At 45.7% G+C, this 21,343-nt stretch overlaps 2 protein-coding genes across 2 annotated transcripts; both read left to right on the top strand.

Annotated features, from left to right (window-relative positions):
- Positions 1–887: 887 nt before the first annotated feature.
- Positions 888–10,501, top strand: sirt7 (sirtuin 7). The gene is made up of 10 exons (XM_010872619.5): positions 888–1,089; positions 4,625–4,762; positions 5,050–5,154; positions 5,270–5,340; positions 5,771–5,843; positions 6,023–6,121; positions 6,223–6,459; positions 6,617–6,697; positions 7,143–7,249; positions 9,020–10,501. The coding sequence occupies exons 1-10, from the start codon at positions 955–957 to the stop codon at positions 9,210–9,212; spliced, it is 1,239 nt and encodes a 412-aa protein (XP_010870921.2). The 5' UTR covers positions 888–954; the 3' UTR covers positions 9,213–10,501.
- Positions 10,502–10,611: 110 nt separating this feature from the next.
- Positions 10,612–21,291, top strand: pcyt2 (phosphate cytidylyltransferase 2, ethanolamine). Its single transcript, XM_010872620.5, has 13 exons — positions 10,612–10,893; positions 13,090–13,178; positions 13,324–13,372; positions 13,630–13,742; positions 14,093–14,244; positions 14,458–14,499; positions 14,829–14,967; positions 15,239–15,321; positions 16,823–16,900; positions 18,381–18,446; positions 19,035–19,100; positions 19,428–19,516; positions 19,706–21,291. Exons 1-13 carry the CDS (start codon positions 10,772–10,774, stop codon positions 19,821–19,823), a joined length of 1,206 nt encoding a protein of 401 aa, XP_010870922.1. The 5' UTR covers positions 10,612–10,771; the 3' UTR covers positions 19,824–21,291.
- Positions 21,292–21,343: the final 52 nt, after the last annotated feature.

The following is a 21,343-nucleotide window of genomic DNA, read 5'->3' as shown; positions in this document are numbered from 1 at the left end:
TGATTTTTTCCCTGTGGAATAGATAGAGCTAAGGTTTATGGGTAAAGGTTTCATTTGGATTTATTTTCTCCCAAACCTGCACCGTCCCTGACAATCCGTGGTTCCGGTTTTCAGGGGAAATTGGGGAATATGACATGTATTCCACATTTGGTTCTTACAAAAAAACTGACACTCAATTACCCCTCCTTGTCTACTGGGAGATTTAGTTTCAGCTAAAAACAGTACAAGGAGTGTAATATTTAACAGACCCGCTAAGTCAGTCTTTTTTTATTTATCCAAAGCACCGAATAACACAGCATCATTCTGAACAATTAAATTCTTGTGGCGTGGCACACGCAGTAAGAAAGAAGGCAAAAATATACAAAACCATGTAAATTAGCAGCAATTTCAAAGAGTGTGAAATGGGAAATATGAACAATATGGGTAGAAGTATTAAATGTTATAAATATAACGTACGAGTAATATGCCTATGAATGGTACATAAAACAAATCTAATATATATTCAAAGGGTGTATTAATTCTGCCAAACAAAACGTTTTAGTTACAGAATGTCTTGTTTTTCTACTAAAACGTTTCTATTGGACAGATACGTTCCGGATCTACCCGTGTTTGTAAAACAGAAGCTCTGTTAAGACAAAATGTTTCACAACTACAAACTAGTGTGTTGCACTGTATGTATCACTGTGAAGTACATATAATATAATGTTCTAATATATAATGGTAAAACAACATAAACAGTTAACGGTCGAGAATGTAAATGGGATAGATGTGTTGGCGTCATCATGAGGTGTAAATGCCCTCTATCTGCGCTCCATCTAACGTACATTTACACAAGTTAACTTCGAAAACACTAGAGGGCGCTCTTTTGGTTGAGAGCTGATGTTTCCCTATTCGACGACATCCGTTTAAAGCACTCGTTGGGTTTTCTGGAAATGTGTGCTTTTGTTTTGAAACATGTTTCATCTTCAATTCATGTCTTTAAGAATGGAAAATGAATCAGACGCCGGCGTTTCTGCTAGGGCTCAGAGAAAAGCTCAAGACAAGGCTAAAATACTGCAACGGGAGAATCAGAGGAAGATTTTTAAACTGGTGAGGAAAGACATGCTTTTACAAAGGGAACTTAGTTGACGTTAGTTCCTTATTTACAAACTCTAACGTTAGCTGTCTAGCAGAAATGCTAGCGGGTTTGCGAGCAGTGCCGGCGGTGTCTTGATGAAGTATTAGACACTGTAGCTCGTTGTTATGCGAAATATATTATTCGTATGTGTTTTTGACAACTCTGGGTAAAATCGAACACTACGTTTTTATGTGTAAAAAATTGGTGGGGCACAAACCATTTGAAAATATAGGATACATACCAGTAAAGCTACAAACCTCCCTCTTGCTACTGATGTGTTTATTTAACACATCAACAAACAGCGTGGCTCCACAAAACCCTTTTAATGACAGAGCGGCTTGCTCCTACCAGGTGTTGTAGTACACATACTGCAGAGAGAGAGGGAGGCCTTCTTGTCTAATTGCTTTCCTTCTCTCTCACACACATGTAAAATTACCACTGTCACATCTACAGACCTAAATTAGGAATGCAACCCAGCTCAGAACCAATGTGCCTACAGGGCCATACGTGAACAGCAATGAGCTCAACACCACTGAAGGCCACAATGAAGTGGAAAGACAACTTTTTAGGGATACAGATCCATTCTATGACAACAACCTTAATAGATAAGCATGGACACACTGACACTCGTTACCATCTATATCAATCGATCCACCTAAAAAATATGACCAATGCATGGACCAGCACCACAAAGGCAGGATGATAAAATATGCTTTCACTTGAAGAGAGGTGGCATGGCTGTTCTTCCTTTTGGCAAACTTTTCGATGACTTTGGGAATGAAGTCATGTAGCTGCTGAATCAGCTGGCTTTCGATGGACAACAAGGCCAATGTTTTGAGTCGCGGCTGTCCCATGGTATTGAAAGTGAAGGTTTTTACCCTGTTCAATGTGGAAAAGTTCCTCTCTGACTCGGATGTCGTCATAGGTGTTATGATATTTTCAGCAGAATGCCGGTCTCAGCAAAAGCCTCCTCTAGGTTGTTCTCATGGATGGATCTTAACAGAGACAGGGCCGTCTTACCTCAGTGTGGCGGTACAGAGTGGTCAGCTCAGACTTTTCCTAGTTTCCTAGGGGCTATAGTTTCACCGCACAGTCAAGCTCAGATTTAGAGAATGACAGGACAAATTGTGGGAAGTGCAAGCTGTCAACCAGCTTGGCAGCGATCAGGTGGTCACTTTGTGAAAACCTCTGCTCCACCTGGGAGATGACTGTGTCTCATGCCTCCTTCATCACCGGCGCTGTGTTGGTTACTCGTCGGCCTGGCTCGTCTGTTCCATCGTGAACGGTGGCAGCCCATTCATCAGTTTGCTTCCGCATATTCTGGACATTCTCCTTGAAACGGGTGAGCGCACTGCTAATCCCAGATGCATTGATGCTCCATTTTTGCAGAGTGTTTGCAGAACTTTTGGCATAAGGAAGAAGAAAAATTCCAGCAGCTGCAGAAAGGCTCTGTCCCTGAGGTTTTTTGACAGGCCGTATATCTCACTTATGGTGGCCTCATCCCATCCTGGTTGTGTGCGTATGTCCTCCATACACAGGAGCAGCGCAGTGCGGTTTTCCCAAACTGCATTGACAGTTCTACTTTTAAAGTTCCATCGTACAGCGGGTGGCCTTGGAATGCTTCTGTGTGTTGCCTCAGCAAGTGCAGCAACACGTTTTGGAGCGCAAAAGAAAAAGGTGGCAAAAGCAGTTAAATCTGCAAAAACCCCTTCAGGATGATCATCCTTGCTGAACAAAGTTGCTACAAGGTCAGGTTCAGCTGGTGAGCATAGCAGTGAACAAACTGGGCATGTGGGCATGTCTCTTTCATTAGCGTCTGTACCCCTCGGGATGTTTCCACTCATTACAGCAGCACCATCATAAGTCTGAGCGATCAGCTTTTCTCCCAGCTTCAGTGGTTCCAGCACACCCTTGATGCTATTAGAGAGGCCGAGTCCAGTTTTATCTTTGACTTCCACAAACTCCGAAAACCTCTCTGTCGCTGTATTGTCAGGCAACATGTATCGCAACACAACCACCATTTGGGATTTACAGGAGACATCAGTTGTCTCATCTGACTGTGTGGCAACAAATGATGTCTTGTCCACTTGCTTGTCTTGTCCACTTGCTTGGCTATCTCCTCCCTGTACACTTCATACATACAGTCTAACAGTTCATTTTGTACAGTGCTAGATGTCCGTTTGAAGATGGGCTGAGCGTCATAGTGCCTCTGAAGTCTCGAATCGCCTTCACACATAGTCTTGAAAATGCATCTGAATATTCCAGGATTCAGGGAGTCCACCGACTCATGTCCCTGCAGTGCGGTTTCACATTTTCCACACAGTTTCATACATGTTATGATACGACTGAGAACATACCTGTCTGTTATGCTGTTCAATGGAGTGCCTGTATGCACTGTCAACTTGGGCTGCGACATTTACCTTTCCAAGTAAGCCCAATTTCACAGCATTGTCCAGACGACTCCCGCTGCTCTAATGTTTTGCAATCCTCTCAGAAAGATGTTTCAAATCTTTGTAACCCGTCCCCGACCAAGTACCATCTCCACCAAATAGCAGACATGGAAAACAGAAGAGTGCCTTCTTTTTTATGCTAATCCTTAGCCATGTTAAACCCGCGGTTACTTTTACCAGCAGTTTGAGTGATGACAATATCCCGTGGCTGATGGGCACCAAGTCGCTTTACTTCAAGTTTCTCCTCCAAATTGAGGCTTTCAAACCGGTGCTTGAGTATCAAATCTACTTTATTCATTTTCTCAAGTTAGCTAGCTAAGACAATCTACCCTCCTCGCTCTTCTTGCCGACTAATGTTGACGCCAGGCAGACAGCCAACCAATCAGGTCTGGAATACAAAATCATGTTGTATTGGGGCTACCAGCTGTCAGCCCCACTTGGCATCAAATGTGTGTGATCTACATTGATCACACTAACATTCTGAGCATGCATATTAATATTTTCACACGTACAATGTAAATTGTATTGTGAAAGAGGGGCTAGCCCCATATTCACGCTTAGCCTATGGCCTACTACTGCGAACTCGAATCAGCAGAAAGTCTGCAGCAGCAAGGCAGGGACCAATGAGCATTAAATAAAATCCTAACACAAATGATATGCAGTTTAGGAACATGCTATATTCATAGATAATAAATTATAGGAAGTAATCTTCGAGGAATAAAAATGTTGTTGCAGTTCTTTCTGTTGACAACAGGTGGGGCTGTGCCCCGCCTGCCCCTAATGACCAGTCGCCCCTGAACACTACTATGTACTGTAGGTTTTTTTTGTGTTAATTGCAATCAGTTCAATACAATTCTCACACTACAAGGTTTTTTCTGGACCAAATAGGGACTTTGCTGGTGGGTGTAATGGGTGGGCGTGACAATGGAGTCACCTAATATTTTCCGTGGCAGAAAAGTCCTCTGTGCTGTTCTGCTACTAGTGATAGCCTAGATGACTGTTTTGACTTTTACGGTCTTTATACACCTAACTACCCTTTTCCACTTCTCCGCTCCAGGTGGCAAAGATATTGAAGAAGCAGGAGAGCGAGCGAACGCAGGAAGAGTCCGCGGATCTCCTGCAGCACCGGGACACAGTGCAGGAGCTCAGCTCGCGGCAGGTCCGCAGGAACGTCCTCAAGAGGAAACAAGAGGAGGTGCGGTGATATGAGCTGATGTTTTAACAGCTCAATAGCATTATCTCGAGTTAGCCATGCTAACTAGTCTGTCGTCATACCGACTCTACAACCAATAGTTTTTCACCCCTACGGCGATTACCTCAGATGCTCCCACTCTCGCCTCTTAGAATGAGATGTTTCCCCTGTTTTGTTTAGCTGTGTTATTCGACTGTGCCCTTAAAAGTGTGTTTGTGCCTGCCACAAGCGTGTTTGTCATTCACACAGTTTTTCTCTCTGCCTCTGGGGTTTTCTGCGTGTGCTTGCAGGTGTTTGATGATTCTGAGGAGTTGAGATTTAAAGTGGGACAGCTGGCTGAGGGGGTGCGACAGGCCCAACACCTAGTTATCTACACAGGGGCTGGGATCAGCACGGTATGTGCACACACACACACACACACACACACACACGGAGACACAATCACACACGGAGACACACTCACACACGGAGACACACTAGGATTAATGACATGTTTGTGATGTTTTCCAGTCAGCGTCTATCCCAGACTACAGAGGACCTAATGGGGTGTGGACATTACTACAGAAGGGCCAACCTGTCAGGTAAAGTATAGGATCTTTTTATCATAGTGATGTATAGGATCTTTATCATAGTGATGTATAGGATCTTTATCATAGTGATGTGTAGGATCTTTATCATAGTGATGTATAGGATCTTTATCATAGTGATGTATAGGATCTTTATCATAGTGATGTGTAGGATCTTTATCATAGTGATGTATAGGATCTTTATCATAGTGATGTGTAGGATCTTTATCATAGTGATGTGTAGGATCTTTATCATAGTGATGTATAGGATCTTTATCATAGTGATGTATAGGATCTTTATCATAGTGATGTATAGGATCTTTATCCTGCAAAATGTCAAATAAATAAATGAACCATATAGGAGCTTTGCAATACTGTAGATGCTCTGTAATTAACTCCCCCTTTCACCGTTTTTTCTGTCTGTCGATCTATGATGTCTTTACAGCTCGTCGGACCTGAGCGAAGCAGAGCCCACTCTGACACACATGTGTATCAGGATGCTGCACAAAGAGAAGATGGTCAGTGAGCTGGCGGCTGTAGAGTGTGTGTGTGTGTGTGTGTGTGTCTGCGTTTGTGTGTGTATCTCTCTTTCTTCTCGCTGACCTTGTACTTGTAGCTTCATCAGATATTGGGATGATTCTGAGATGTACTTGTGATGTCTGTGCGTGCGTGCGTGCGTGTGTGTGCATGTGTACAGGTGCAGCACGTCGTGTCTCAGAACTGTGATGGGCTTCACCTGCGCAGTGGCCTGCCTAGACACGCACTCTCTGAGCTACATGGGAACATGTTCATCGAGGTAGGACACAAACACACACACACACACACACACTCCACCAGTAAGCACCGCCCACAGAACCCCGGGCGCCTTGTGTTTTTTCCGATCGTGTCTTCATGCAGGTGTGCACGTCCTGCTCCCCGGCGAGGGAATACGTGCGCCTCTTCGACGTGACGGAGCGCACGGCGAGGCACCGCCACGGGACGGGGAGACGATGTGTCCACTGCGGGGCGGAGCTCGGCGACACCATCGTACATTTCGGGGAGCGGGGTACCCTGGAGCATCCGCTGAACTGGCGGGGGGCGTCGGAGGCCGCGGAGAGGGCCGACGTCATCCTCTGTCTGGGCTCCAGTCTCAAGGTCTGCCCCCACCCCCCATTTAAGGCGACGAGTCGTCCGTTCTTTTAGTTGTATTTCTACACGTCTGACTAAAGCCGATTGGAGAACGGGTAAATCCAGACGGGACCGTTTTTGTTTTGGAAACCGAGTGATCTTAGGTTGTCTGTCTCTAACCCAGGTCCTGAAGAAGTATTCCTGTCTGTGGAGCATGAACAAACCGGCCAACAGAAGACCCAAACTCTACATTGTCAATCTCCAGGTAAATTTACTGTGTTCCTGGAGTCAGTGGAGCATTTTGCTGCGAAACCATGATCGTGCAAAGTCACTCACTTTACAGTGCACTGCTTTTACCAAAACTAGTGCTAAGGCTGTAGTCAGGGTCGTTTTATTTAAAGGAAATCGGGCTCTGGTCTAAAGTAGTGAACTCCATAGGGCCCTCTATCTCAGTCTGGACCTCCAGGCCAGTTCCACTCTGCTCCATTTCAAACCTCAAATCTGACCTGGGACACTAGCTGGGTGATATTCTTAATACGGTAGAACATTCTTAATACGGTAGAACATTCTTAATACGGTAGAACATTCTTAATACGGTAGAACATTCTTAATACGGTAGCAGGCTCCGGACCTCACAGGGAAAGAGTTGGACACCCCTGACACAGGGAATAGGCTGCCATTTGACACCCCTCATGGCTGTCTTGTTTTAGTGGACACCCAAAGATGACCTGGCCACACTGAAGATCCATGGGAAATGTGATGATGTGATGCGTGTTCTGATGGAGGACCTCAACATCCAGATCCCTGCCTATAACAAGTAAGAAACACTCACACCAACCCTGCTGGTTGTATTCTCTACCAAGTAAACAAGCTTGACCTGCCTGAACAGAATTTCACGTGAAACATAGTGGAGGAACATACAGTATCTCACAGAAGTGAGTACACCCCTCACATTTTTGCTAATATTTGAGTATATCTTTTCATGTGACCACACTGAAGAAATGACACTTTGCTACAATGTAAAGTAGTGAGTGTACAGCTTGTATAACAGTGTAAAATTGCTGTCCCCTCAAAATAACGCAACACACAGCCATTAATGTTCAAATCGCTGCCAAGAAAAGTGAGTACACTCCTAAGTGAAAATATCCAAATTGGGCCCAATTAGCCATTTTCCCTCCCCAGTGTCATGTGACTCATTAGTGTTACAAGGTCTCAGGTGTGAATGGGGAGCAGGAGTGTTATATTTGGTGTCATCGCTCTCATACTCCCTCATACTGGTCACTGCAACTCATGCCAAAGAACTCTCTGAGGATCTGAAAAAAAGAACTGTTGCTCTACATAAAGATGGCCTAGGCTATAAGAAGATTGCCAAGACCCTGAAACTGAGCTACAGCACAGTGGCCAAGACCATACAGCGGTTTAACAGGACAGGTTCCACTCAGAACAGGCCTCGCCATGGTCAACCAAAGAAGTTGAGTGCACGTGCTCAGCGTCATATCCAGAGGTTGTCTTTGGGAAATAGACGTATGAGTGCTGCCAGCAATGCTGCAGAGGTTGAAGGGGTGGGGGGTCAGCCTGTCAGTGCTCAGACCATACGCCGCACACTGCATCAAATTGGCCTGCAGGCTGTCGTCCCAGAAGGAAGCCTCTTCTAAAGATGATGCACAAGAAAGCCTGCAAACAGTTTGCTGAAGACAAGCAGACTAAGGACATGGATTACTGGAACCATGTCCTGTGGTCTGATGAGACCAAGATAAACTTATTTGGTTCAGATGGTGTCAAGCGTGTGTGGCGGCCTACAGTCTTGCCTACAGCGTGTGTGTCTTGCCTACAGTCAAGCATGGTGGTGGGAGTGTCATGGTCTGGGGCTGCATGAGTGCTGCTGGCACTGGGAAGCTAAAGTTCATTGAGGGAACCATGAATGCCAACATGTAATGTGACATTTCGAAGCAGAGCATGATCCCCTCCCTTCAGAAACTGGGCCACAGGGGAGTATTCCAACATGATAACGACTCCAAACACACCTCCAAGACGACCACTGCCTTGCTAAAGATGCTGAGGGTAAAGGTGACTGGCCAAGCACGTCTCCAGACTTAAACCCTATTGAGCCTCTGTGGGGCATCCTCAAACGGAAGGTGGAGGAGCGCAAGGTCTCTAACATCCACCGGCTCTGTGATGTCGTCATGGAGGATTGGAAAAGGACTCCTGTGGCAACCTGTGAAGCTCTGGTGAACTCCATGCCCAAGAGGGCTAAGGCAGTGCTGGAAAATGATGGTGGCCACACAAAATATTGACATTTTGGGCCCAATTTGGACATTTTCACTTAGGGGTGTACTCACTTGTGTTGCCAGCAGTTTAGACATTAATGGCTGTGGTGTGTTATTTTGAGGGGACAGCAAATTTACACTGTTATACAAGCTGTACACTCACTACTTTACACTGTAGCAAAGTGTCATTTCTTCAGTGTCGTCACATGAACAGATATAATCAAATATATGCAAAAATATGAGGGGTGTACTCACTTTTGTGAGGTACTGTATACCTCTCCTGGAACTCCCTCTCACTGACTCCCTCCTCCTTTCATCAGGATGGAGGATCCTATATTCAGTTTAGCCACACCGCTGAGGCTAGAAGAGGAGGACAGTCATTCCCGGAAAGTGATCGCTCAATCTGCCGGTTCGGAGGGTTCCCGGGAACAGACAGGAGGGGGTGCAGTACATGGAGGCTGGTTCGGAAAAGGATACTCCAAAGGAAGGACGAAGAAGAAGAAGAAGGTGTAGGAGTAGAAGACAAAGGTGTAGAAGAAGGACACCAGCATTTTTATTTTATTTATAATAGTGTTATGATTTCATATGATAATCCTTTAAGGATAAGGTTGTGTCCTAATCTCTGCTTTCTTCTGAACTGTGTACTGACAAACTTCCCATGAAGATTTAAAAGATAATGGGGGAAGAAATAGATCCCAGCTCAGGGGATTTGATCTTGCAAACGTATGGAAACTCACTTTGGCCTGGTTTTTCAGTCCATATGTAGGTAATAGTGAACAAGTACACACTTCTGGAGTAAGGAGATATAATTGGGACACGCGTCGACTGTTCCTTTCCACGTTGAACGGTGCTTTATATGAGTTCCATGGGACAGGCATTTTATGTTCGCTGTATGCACGGCTCCCTGGAACGCTCCTCAGGTTGGTGGTCGGAGCTGTTGGTGTTGGAGAGTCCACTCACATGTTTTGATTAGTGTGTGTACGTTAAGTTGTGCCCACTGACATCGAAGCACACTGACAGTATTGTAATTATTAAGTATTTTTAGGAACCGATGGATGGATTTTATTTTATTTTGCCTGGAGTAAAGAGTGTCAGAACACCACAGAATGACGGCAGGTGTCTGAGTTTTTAAATGTGTCCCAAATGGCCCCCCGTTCTTTCTAGGCCTTGGGGAAAATGACCCTCTGTTTTTTCTAGGCCCTGGGGCAAATGGACCCCCGTTCTTTCTAGGCCTTGGGGAAAATGACCCTCCATTTTTTCTAGGCCCTGGGGCAAATGGACCCCCGTTCTTTCTAGGCCATGGGGAAAATGGACCCATGTTCTTTCTAGGCCCTGGGGAAAACTGCAGCCCTGCATAGGGAACAGGTGCCATTTGGGAAGCAGGCTCTGTGTTGATCTTAGTATTTTATTGGTGCTACACATGTTTACAGGAGGCCTTCGCCTAAATGTTGCTGTAACTTCACTCAAGTTAATTGTGGAGATGCTCAGAGGGTAGTTTCCCTTTAGTACAGACCGAGGATCAGCTCAGGGGAAAATATTAAACTGACCCAAGATCAATGCTAAAGGACAACTTTGACATTCTCCTCAGAAGACAGTGATGAACACTGAGTGAGAGCTTGATTACTACTGGCATAACTACAGCAATGGTCACAATGTGAAGCCTAGGGGCGAATCTCTATTTTGAAATGTGTATAACCCTGGTGTTTCAGATTATCGCTATGTAGCGCACATTGTCCATTGACGAGTTTCGCACTGTTACGAGATTAATAAATGTAAATGAATAAAGTTTTCTCAGACACATACGCACCTTGCTGACCACGTGATATGAGGGTTTACCCCAAACAACATGGCGGCAGTGTGAGGGGCCTTATGGTTCGATCGTGACGCGGCAAAGGAGGCGTTCCCCGGAGTGGTTATTCCACCGGTAGCGTCATTCTTCGATAAGCCGGGGGAAAGATAGCATCCACCCTGTCCGTTAAACTTTTCTTTGACGGCAGTTCTGACATTTTAACAAGTATTGTTTTAATTCTTGTTGGGTTTTTAGCGTAGAGTATATACTTTTTAAAAGAACAATGATCAAGAACGGTCACCACGCAACGAAAGAGTCGGGCAGAGAGAGCGGTGCTAAGCCTGGAGACTCAGCTTGCAGCCCCGAGAAGAGGAAACGTATTATCCGGGTGTGGTGTGATGGGTGGTAAGTCGTGGAGTTACGCCTACTATTTAGCAGCTGCTTAAATGGTTTTTTTTTCTCTTTCTCATGAAATGTTGAGTTTGCTGCTATTTTACGCTTGCTCGGCTGAAGTGTAAAGACCGTAGTAGTGGTAGTAACAGTTGATCAGCAAAGTAGTAGTAACAGTCGATAAGCAAGACGTCATATTTTGCTAGAACTGATGATAGCTAGCTATAAACCGTACAGTCTCTGTACATTCAGCTTCACCACGAACTATTTTGCTACTTCGTATACATCAACTTGTGTTGCTGTCCTGCCAATTGTCATACCATACACTATGTTCTGAAGGCTGATGTCACCTATAGCTAAATAAACAACTAGCTTGTCACCGAGCACTATAACAAGCCAGCTAAACTATATATACAGTACTGTCCACATGGTTGCATATTATTGGCTATAGTAGAATGTGGGTTGGGATGACATAACCAATCTGATGAATGGCTACATAATAACAAATAACTTGTTACATGTGTAGAGTGTTTCTGTTGGCTTGCCGCAAGAACGTTCGGACAAAGCTAATTTGTATCAATAGTTGGCAGGCAACGGGTTGGTACGGTGGGGTTGGCCCAGTTGTTGTTTTCTTGATCATCACTCGGTACGTGTTCATGTTATTTCAAGCTAAAGAGACAGAAGACCTACTGGCCAATGTAGGTCGGTTAAATCATGCGCGATGCGTTCCAGGAACAGGGTTGCCAGCAGTTGCAATGGACAGGCTTAAACCTTATCACTGTTATCAATGTAGCGTTAATTATACCGTAGTAAACAAGATAAAAACATGTTTGTAAACTGAACATGACGTCCCTAGCTCCCCCACTGTTTGATTATGTTGCAATACTTGTTTTGATTTCAATGTGTAGTGACAGTTGGCTACCTAAGAGGGCAAGGAGGTTCAAAGTCCACTGCTGTAGGTCAGACTGAACTTCAGTTCATTCAGTGTTAATAGGTCAAAGTGTACAACTCTTCCATTACCTGTAGAAGACCAGATAGGCCTCTGGCAGGAGAAAGGCCTGAAGTAATCTCCCTTGCTCGTATTTGTTCTCTGGCTCTTTCTCTCTCTTTATTGCCATCTGCCCCTCCCTTGTTCTCTCTCTCATTTCTCTCTTTCTTATTCAAACACTCCATCTCTGGATAATAGTTAGGGGAGCTCTGATTGCTGACTGTGATGTCCTTGCTCTGGCCTGGTTCAAATACTTTACCTCAAATATTTCACCTGGGTCTTGAGACTCACATTGACCTTTTAAAATTGTTATGACACACAACACACTCGCACACTTCTTTGTGGTACCCAAGCAGAAAAAATGGAAGAGGTTGTTTTGACCTGCCAGTCCAGATGACTGGGTATAAATAACTAATCAGCTGTGTGTGTGTGTGTGTGTGTGTGTGTGGTGAGTACTGTAAGTATAAATAACTAACCGGAGTGAACATCTCCAGTGACTGACTCATACATTGAGCAGCATGAGAGAGGCCTTCACAGGGGTCACCTAGGGAAGAAAGAGGGACAGTAAAAAGAAAGCAGAACTACCGAGTCAAGTTTTGTCCACATACCCACATGGACTTCTAATCCACAGGGAGAGAGGTGGGAGTCTGTCCGTCTATTTCCTGCTCCGGCCCTGTGACCCCTGGCCGGGTTTTATTTGAAACCCAAAATTGTTCTACCTGGAACTAAAAGGGTTCCCCTTGAAATTCAGTTATGACATGGTACCCCTATTCTCTGTCTCCTAGTTATGACATGGTACCCCTATTCTCTGTCTCCTAGTTATGACATGGTACCCCTATTCTCTGTCTCCTAGTTATGACATGGTACCCCTATTCTCTGTGTCCTAGTTATGACATGGTACCCCTATTCTCTGTGTCCTAGTTATGACATGGTATCCTACTCTCTGTCTCCTAGTTATGACATGGTACCCCTATTCTCTGTCTCCTAGTTATGACATGGTACCCCTATTCTCTGTCTCCTAGTTATGACATGGTACCCCTATTCTCTGTCTCCTAGTTATGACATGGTATCCTACTCTCTGTCTCCTAGTTATGACATGGTACCCCTATTCTCTGTCTCCTAGTTATGACATGGTACCCCTATTCTCTGTCTCCTAGTTATGACATGGTACACTATTCTCTGTCTCCTAGTTATGACATGGTACACTATTCTCTGTCTCCTAGTTATGACATGGTACACTACGGACACTCCAACCAGCTGAGACAGGCCAAGGCCATGGGAGATTACCTGGTGGTTGGAGTACATACGGATGGTGAGATGGCCCACACACACACACACACACACACACACACACACGTTGATTGTAAAGAATGTCATTCTTTGCACTATTTGTTCACTCTCATTTTTGTTCAGAAACAGTATCTCCCTCTCTCTCCCATCCTTCTGTCCTCCCCCAGGAGAGATCTCAAAGCACAAGGGTCCCCCTGTCTTCACCCAGGCGGAGAGGTACCACATTTCTGTTGATTTTGTTTCGATATCCACATGTTGTATTTAAAGTGTTCGGGATGCTACTGAGTAAACATCCAGTGTTTCACCAAGCCAACCATTTACGTAACTAAAGTTGGACTGAAAATGTAGTCCACGACATCCAAACTGCTCATGGGGGAATTACTAAGGCATATGATGATACTGAGCGCACATGGACGATAACATGTTAACCCTGACTAGATAGATGGTCTGGTGATGATGGGGTGGTGTTGCAGGTATAAGATGGTGCGGGCTATCAAGTGGGTGGATGAGATTGTGGAGGGCGCCCCCTACGTCACGACGCTGGACACCCTGGACAAACACAGCTGTGACTTCTGCGTCCACGGAGGTGAGGGAGGGAGGTGAGGGAGGGAGGGGAGGGAGGGAGGTGAGGGAGGGAGGTGAGGGAGGGAGGGAGGTGAGGGAGGGAGCTTACAAAGTAAACATGTAACGGTGAGGTCTTCGCCCCCCCGCCCCCCCCCCCCCCCGCACGGCAAGGGTCTGTCGTCATAGAAACACGCTGTACCGCTGATGTCGTTCTGACCTCGCGAGCAGCCGCGTCAACGAAGTGGAGACCGTTACAATTTCCCCTCAGCCCTTGTCGGCCAACTTCCAGCGGCCATCGGGGATCGCTTTGGCCGACCGCGGCTCCCGTGGCGTTCCGACGGCTGACCTGTGATCTCGCTGTTGTGTCCCTAGATGACATCACTCTGACGGTGGACGGCGAGGACACGTACGCAGAGGTGAAGCGCGAGGGCCGCTACCGGGAGTGTCGACGGACCCAGGGCGTCTCGACCACGGACCTGGTGGGTCGCATGCTGCTCATGACCAAGGCCCACCACAGCAACCTGGTGAGTTGAGTGTGCGTGCGTGCGTGCTCGCACCAGGTGTTTCGTTACGTTTTCGTAGTCTGAGGAGGTCTCCACGAGGCCGAGGTTTACAGCCTGGGACCAGAACAGCACAAACTGGTCTGGGACCTGTGCTAAATGAGCAGGCCAAAGTGTTATCCATCAGTTTATCTTGCATCACACTGTCAGAAAATCTTTTCTCTCTTTCTTTTCCAGGACAACTCAAACTACCAACAGCATACAGACAACTTTGGGAAGGTAAATCTGAACGGATCGTATTCACACATTTGAGGTGTGGCCACGTACGTCGTTGCTGTTTCTGGAACACTCTTGTCAACATCAACTCCTGCAGGTCACAGTTTTCACCGCAAGAGGGCAGTGTAGTACCACCTCTTTCCAAAAGGGGGGGTCCACGCATCTTTGACTCCTGTTTTATTTAACCTGCCATTGCAGAAGTGTGTCACTGATTTGGCTCTGAAAAACCCTCTCGGCGTACCCCCAAAACGGGGGGGGGGCATGCTCTTTGACCTAGCCAAGGTGCACCTGTCAGGATTTGGTTGACTCACGTCTCACTGTCACGACCCCAGGGCCCTAAAGGTCACAGTCCGTGGACCGGGGTGTCCCAGTTCCTCCAGACGTCCCAGAAGATCATCCAGTTTGCCTCAGGGAAGGAGCCTCAGCCTGGGGACACCATCATCTACGTGGCCGGCGCATTCGACCTGTTCCGTATCCTTGCATGGCCTTTCTTTCTCCGTTTGGTCATTGCTGCCCCTAATCGCCCCGGGTTCACCATTATACTGTGAATTAATTGATTGTCAGATTGTGCAACATCATTACCTAAGGCCAAAAAAACAGGACGTTGTCACGGAGGGCGAAAGAGAGATTGAGTCATCACAGTGTGCCCGACAAAAGAATGGTTTGTGTGTTTCTGAAGGTTGTGTTTGTGTGAAACTGTGAACGTTGTGTGTCGTTGCCTTGACCCCCGCCTTCTTGAAAGACATTGGTCACGTGGACTTCCTGGAGGCGGTCTACAAGCTGGCAGAGAAGCCCTACGTCATTGTAGGACTGCACTTTGACCAGGTACACACACACACACACACACACACACACACAGGAGAATGCACTTTAACACACACACACACACAGGAGAATGCACTTTAACACACACACACACACACACACAGGAGAATGCACTTTAACACACACACACACACACAGGAGAATGCACTTTAACACACACACACACACAGGAGAATGCACTTTAACACACACACACACACACAGGAGAATGCACTTTAACACACACACACACACACACACAGGAGAATGCACTTTAACACACACACACACACACACACAGGAGAATGCACTTTAACACACACACACACACACACACAGGAGAATGCACTTTAACACACACACACACACACACAGGAGAATGCACTTTAACACACACACACACACACACAGGAGAATGCACTTTAACACACACACACACACAGGAGAATGCACTTTAACACACACACACACACAGGAGAATGCACTTTAACACACACACACACACACACACAGGAGAATGCACTTTAACACACACACACACACACACACACACACACACACAGGAGAATGCACTTTAACACACACACGTACACAGTGGGTCAGTTTCCCAGCATGGGGCTGACCTCCTCCACGACCTCTCCAATGTTTTCACTCTATATCTAATACTCTGCTATAGCTGGCTGCCAACCTGCATGTGTGTGTGTGTGTGTGTGTGTGTGACTGTACGAGAGTGTTAAGACAACTTGTTTTACAAGTTCTTCAACTTGTTCTTCAACTTGCTCTTCTCAATATCTGCATTGCTTCTTGTGGCAGTGACGTTTTGCAGAGTGTACCTTTAAACACACACTGAACAACAACACATTACATTTTTTGTGCAGACGTTTGGGGGCCAACACACAAAGGCCCAACACACACTCACACACACCCACACACACACACGTTCAGAAACCGCTGATGCCAGCAGATTCTCTGTGGAAAAGGAGAATGTGGTTTCATATCCCTGTAGACAAAGTGCAGTCATATCGCAAACCTCACTCCCCCACTATTTTACCACACACACACACACACACACACACACAGAGTTAAAGAGAAAAATGTGTTTCCAGTTAACTTTACTTCATAAGAACTGATGTTCATTTTTCATATAAGGCATTGAGGGTTTCCACTAGATTATAAAGCCAAAATCAAAATAACATTGTAAACATTCATGAAAAGTTACCTTTTGCTTTTCGGTCTTAATGTAAGGTCAAGGTCAGGTCTAAGATGTGCAGGGTTGTTAAGCTTAGGTTTGAAATTCTTAGTCCAACTGAACGGACTAAAGGGAGCTTCTCAGAACATGGCGTATGTTACAAACTCATCCTTAGTTGTAGAATGTTCTCAATCTAAAGGCAAAGACTGGAGCCAATGTCTTAATGTGTTTCTGAAACTGCAATCTCTCTGCTCAAGTTCCTTGACTCACATTCCAGTAAAACATTCTGGCAAAGAGCCAGCATAAATATGTTTTTTTTTTTTTCTCAACTAGGAAGTGAATCGCTACAAAGGGAAGAACTATCCAATCATGAATGTCCACGAGAGAACCCTGAGTGTCCTGGCTTGCAGGGTGAGAACACACACGCACACGCGCACACGCGCGCGCACAAAGGGTGAAGGCCAGGGACATGGCTCCTCTATTAGTCTCTCTAGGTATCAGACCAGCTGCAGCACAATGAGCCCCTGTCCACTGTGGCGGTGGGGTGGGGGGGTGGAGGGGGGGATTACTGGTTGTTAATGTGATCTTAAGTATTTATCTGAATCAAAATTAGCAACCTGTCGTGGATATTTCTAGTGAAAGAAATACAGGCGAGTGTCTCTGAGGCAATGTTCCTTTGTTCTGAGCTCAGGGGGAATACAGGGTTGGATGTGATGTGTCTTTGTTGAGCCCCTCCCTTCTGTGGCGCAGAGCAGATGTACTCCTCCAACATAGCACGGTCTGCGGATGATGCCTCTTCCTGCGAGGAGGCTACATGGAAATGACAGTGACAAATGGAAATGTACTCCACATGGCATCATCTGTCACTGATTGTGCATGTGTTTCTCGTCTTCCTGCCAAAATAAGGAAATAATAATCGCATACTTGTCTTTTCTCAGATTGATAACGTACCATTAAAAGGCAATTTAACAGAAACACATACACAGCATAGATTTTTGATGACTTCCATCGCAAACAAACAAACGGGTGCTGAACCATTGGGCCAGGGTAAAAAGCCAACCACCTGAACCCGAATCATCAGTTAATCAGTTAAATGTGCTTCATAACACCTTTTCCTCTTCGGTAGTGAACCCAGTAAAACCTCATTGAACACGCAGTACAGTGTTGAAGCAGAGTGGCTAGGAAAACGTCTCTAGAAAGAGAAGAACCTAGGAGGAGACGTGGAGAAACCAGTTCTCCTCTGGCTGTAAAAATGAATTGGTCCTTCAAATAGTTCATCAACATATTATATCAGATGACTGGTGGGTCAAAAATACCTGCTCATCGTGAGTAGTGCCCACTCTGCTCTATCCCTCTCTTATCTCTCTCTGCTCTATCCCTCTCTTATCTCTCTCTGCTCTATCCCTCTCTTATCTCTCTCTGCTCTATCCCTCTCTGCTCTATCTCTCTCTGCTCTATCCCTCTCTGCTCTATCCCTCTCTGCTCTATCCCTCTCTGCTCTATCCCTCTCTGCTCTATCCCTCTCTGCTCTATCCCTCTCTGCTCTATCCCTCTCTGCTCTATCCCTCTCTGCTCTATCCCTCTCTGCTCTATCCCTCTCTGCTCTATCCCTCTCTGCTCTATCCCTCTCTGCTCTATCCCTCTCTGCTCTATCCCTCTCTGCTCTATCCCTCTCTGCTCTATCCCTCTCTGCTCTATCCCTCTCTGCTCTATCCCTCTCTGATCTCTCTCTGCTCTATCCCTCTCTGATCTCTCTCTGCTCTATCCCTCTCTTTTCTTATCTCTCTTCCTCCTCTCTTCTCTTTCCCTCTTTTCTTATCTCTCTCTCCTCTCTTTTCTTCTCTCTCCTCTTTCCCTCTTATCTCTCTTCCTCTTCTCTCGCTCCTCCCAGTATGTATCAGAAGTGGTGATTGGTGCTCCTTACGCTGTGGGAAAAGATCTGCTGGACCACTTTAAGGTGAGACTCGCGCACACACACACTCAGATACAGTCACACACACACACTCAGATACAGACACATTCACTCACTCACACACACACACTCAGATACAGACACATTCACTCACACACACACACACACACACACACACACACACACACACACACACACACACACACACACAGACACATTCACAGAGACACACATACTAAGACACACAAACAGAGTATATACACACACACACACACCTAAACAAAGGTCCTCTTTCACTAAGGGATGAGATAGATGTCTGTCCTAACAAGCATAGAAAGTCCCAGACCTGGACGCTGTTGTTCAGAATCAGGCCGAGGAGGGCAGCTGTTCTCTCTGTATCACGGCTTCTGGGCCCTGCAAAACAAGCGTGCCCGCTGAGAGTTTCATGTGTAGATGAAACCACAGAAATGATTGGTTACATATGGCTGCACAAAACCTGAAAAAAACTGTTTTTCGAACAATAAACAATATAAATATCTCATGTACATTAGTATTCAGACCCTTCATTCAGTACCTTGTATACACACCTTTGGCCTTGGATATGATTGGTTGATTGTGTGTGATGAACGCCAGGTGGACCTGGTGATACACGGGAAGACTGAGGTGTTTCCAGACAAGGACAGTTCTGATCCGTATGCTGTGAGTATTACACACCGTGTCTCAACCGCAGCGTGTGTGTGTGTCTGTTTTATATAGTGTTCACATGTAATTAGGTCTTTATGTAATTGAATGACGTGTGCGTGTGTTTGTGCGCACTTGACCAGTTCATCAAAAGTCATCGCCAGCATGTTAAATCAAGGATACCTTTTCTTTGAGTCCTCACGTTGAGAAAGGGTTGGGATGATGGGTTATTGCTGGTGCTTCTAGTCAGGGGTTTGGGAGAGTATGATTTTTAAATAGTCGCTCCCTATAATGGTCCTCACAAGTGTACAGCACTACAAGTCTGTGTGCTTCCTGCCCCGCCAGGAGCCTAAAAAGAGAGGAATCTTCCGGACGGTGGACAGTGGGAACAGTCTGACCACCGACGACATCGTCCAGAGGATCATCGAAAACCGGTTAGACCCTCTCTTTCCTCCCTTTTTCCTCACCCTTTCCGGTTGTCTCTCCCCTCACACGTCCCCTCACTGTATTCCACAGCCCTTCTTATGTACTCTGTATTCTAGTAGGATTCACCAGTGAAGGGTTTTATATTGCTGCATTGTCAGGTATGTGCAGTTTTAATTAAAGATGGCGGTTCTCCCCAGGCTCCAGTTTGAGGCCAGGAACCAGAAGAAGGAGGCCAAGGAGCTGGCGGTGTTCGAGGCGATGAAACGACAGGTGGAGGGGGCGGTGTCTGGGGCATCCGCCCGGGCAGCACACTAACCAGAACCACCTGGGTCCAGAGTGGTTCAGATGGACCCAAAACCGATTTGAAACCAATCCAAACGGGATCAGACTGAACCCACGCAACCAAAAACCCGTTTAGTTGTACTTATGTACATATCCCCCAAGGTACTGGAGTGACCAGAGGAAACGGTTCAAACTGAACACAACCAGATCAGTCGTCCTGCCTGATTTGCTCTCCCGTACTTAATAATCCCCTTCGCAAATCAGATCACACCCGAATCCAGTCCAACCCGCTCAATAACCACACAAACCAGAACCAAGTACTACTCATAAAGTGTGTGTATATATATAATTTAGACAAGTCACTCAAAACTGTCCCGACTGTGATATGAACAGAAAAGTAGTGAGAAAGGGTGGAGAAAGTGTGTGTGTGTGTGTATATGTGTGTGTGTGTGTGTGTGTGTGTTTGTGTGTACACTGTTTTCTTTAGGACCTCCTAGTCTGAACTAATAAGGGCTGTGAATGTAATTGCCTCTGTTCTGCATCCCAAATCACACCATATTCCATTCATCACTAGGATGGTCAAAAGTAGTGCATTATGTTTGGAGCAGTTTAATAGGCCGACAGTATTTGAACTCTTATTTCCATTGAGACTTTTCAGATCGGTTTTATACAGTTTCCCGTACGTGGAGGACTCCCAAAATGTCCCTCCTAAATTGCTACCAATATTTGAAGCAATGCACTAGATTTGGCCTGAATTTGTCTAGTCAGACGGTGGGTGTGGCCTGTGTGGTCTAGCGGCTACAACCTTTGACCTCATATGTCTACAGTATGAGTCCCTTTCAGGGGGGACGAAGCTAATTAAACATTGGGATGTCCGATGCATTGCAGTTGTCCTCTAACCTTCCTGTCTTCCCTGTCGTCCAACACTGTACACAAAACTGTGGAAGAGATGGTGCCCTGCTGACTGCATCTAGGGGAAAGGTGAACTGGGGGTCAGTCTTGGCCGAAGGGTTGCAGACACACTTTTCCTGGAGAGCTACCGTCATGTTTCCTCACCGAAACTTCACCGAAATTTTGCACAGCTATTTCTAATTATGAACTAGATAAAAGGCTAGATCATGTTTGTCACAATTGGGTTAGGAGTTAAAGCCTACATGAGGGTAGCTCTCTAGGAGCAGGGTTGGAGTTCAAACCTACAGGAGGGTAGATCTCCAGGAATATGGTTGGGTACATTTCAGATGCACATTGTCTTGTATGTAAAATGAATCAGGGTTCAGATAATATAGTTCAATCTTCCTCTTTTTTATGTTGGTATTGTTATCTCTAACCTGGCCTGTATTGATGTATGAGGCTATTTTTTATGTATGTGTGTCAGAGACTGATTTTAAATGGGCATCTATGTTGTATGGCTTCACCCCTTCATAAGATACTATGTAAATTGGTTAATTGTCGTGTGATTCACGACAAAAAAAATTTAATCACAATACAGTAATTTTCCAAAGACTGAATGAGTGAAATTATTCTGTGACTGCCCTTTTTTTTTGGCGGGAGGG

This window comes from Esox lucius, chromosome 9 (genome assembly GCF_011004845.1).
Source record: "Esox lucius isolate fEsoLuc1 chromosome 9, fEsoLuc1.pri, whole genome shotgun sequence".
NCBI classification, from domain to species: Eukaryota; Metazoa; Chordata; class Actinopteri; order Esociformes; family Esocidae; genus Esox; species Esox lucius.
This window is presented reverse-complemented; position numbering and strand designations above follow the sequence as displayed.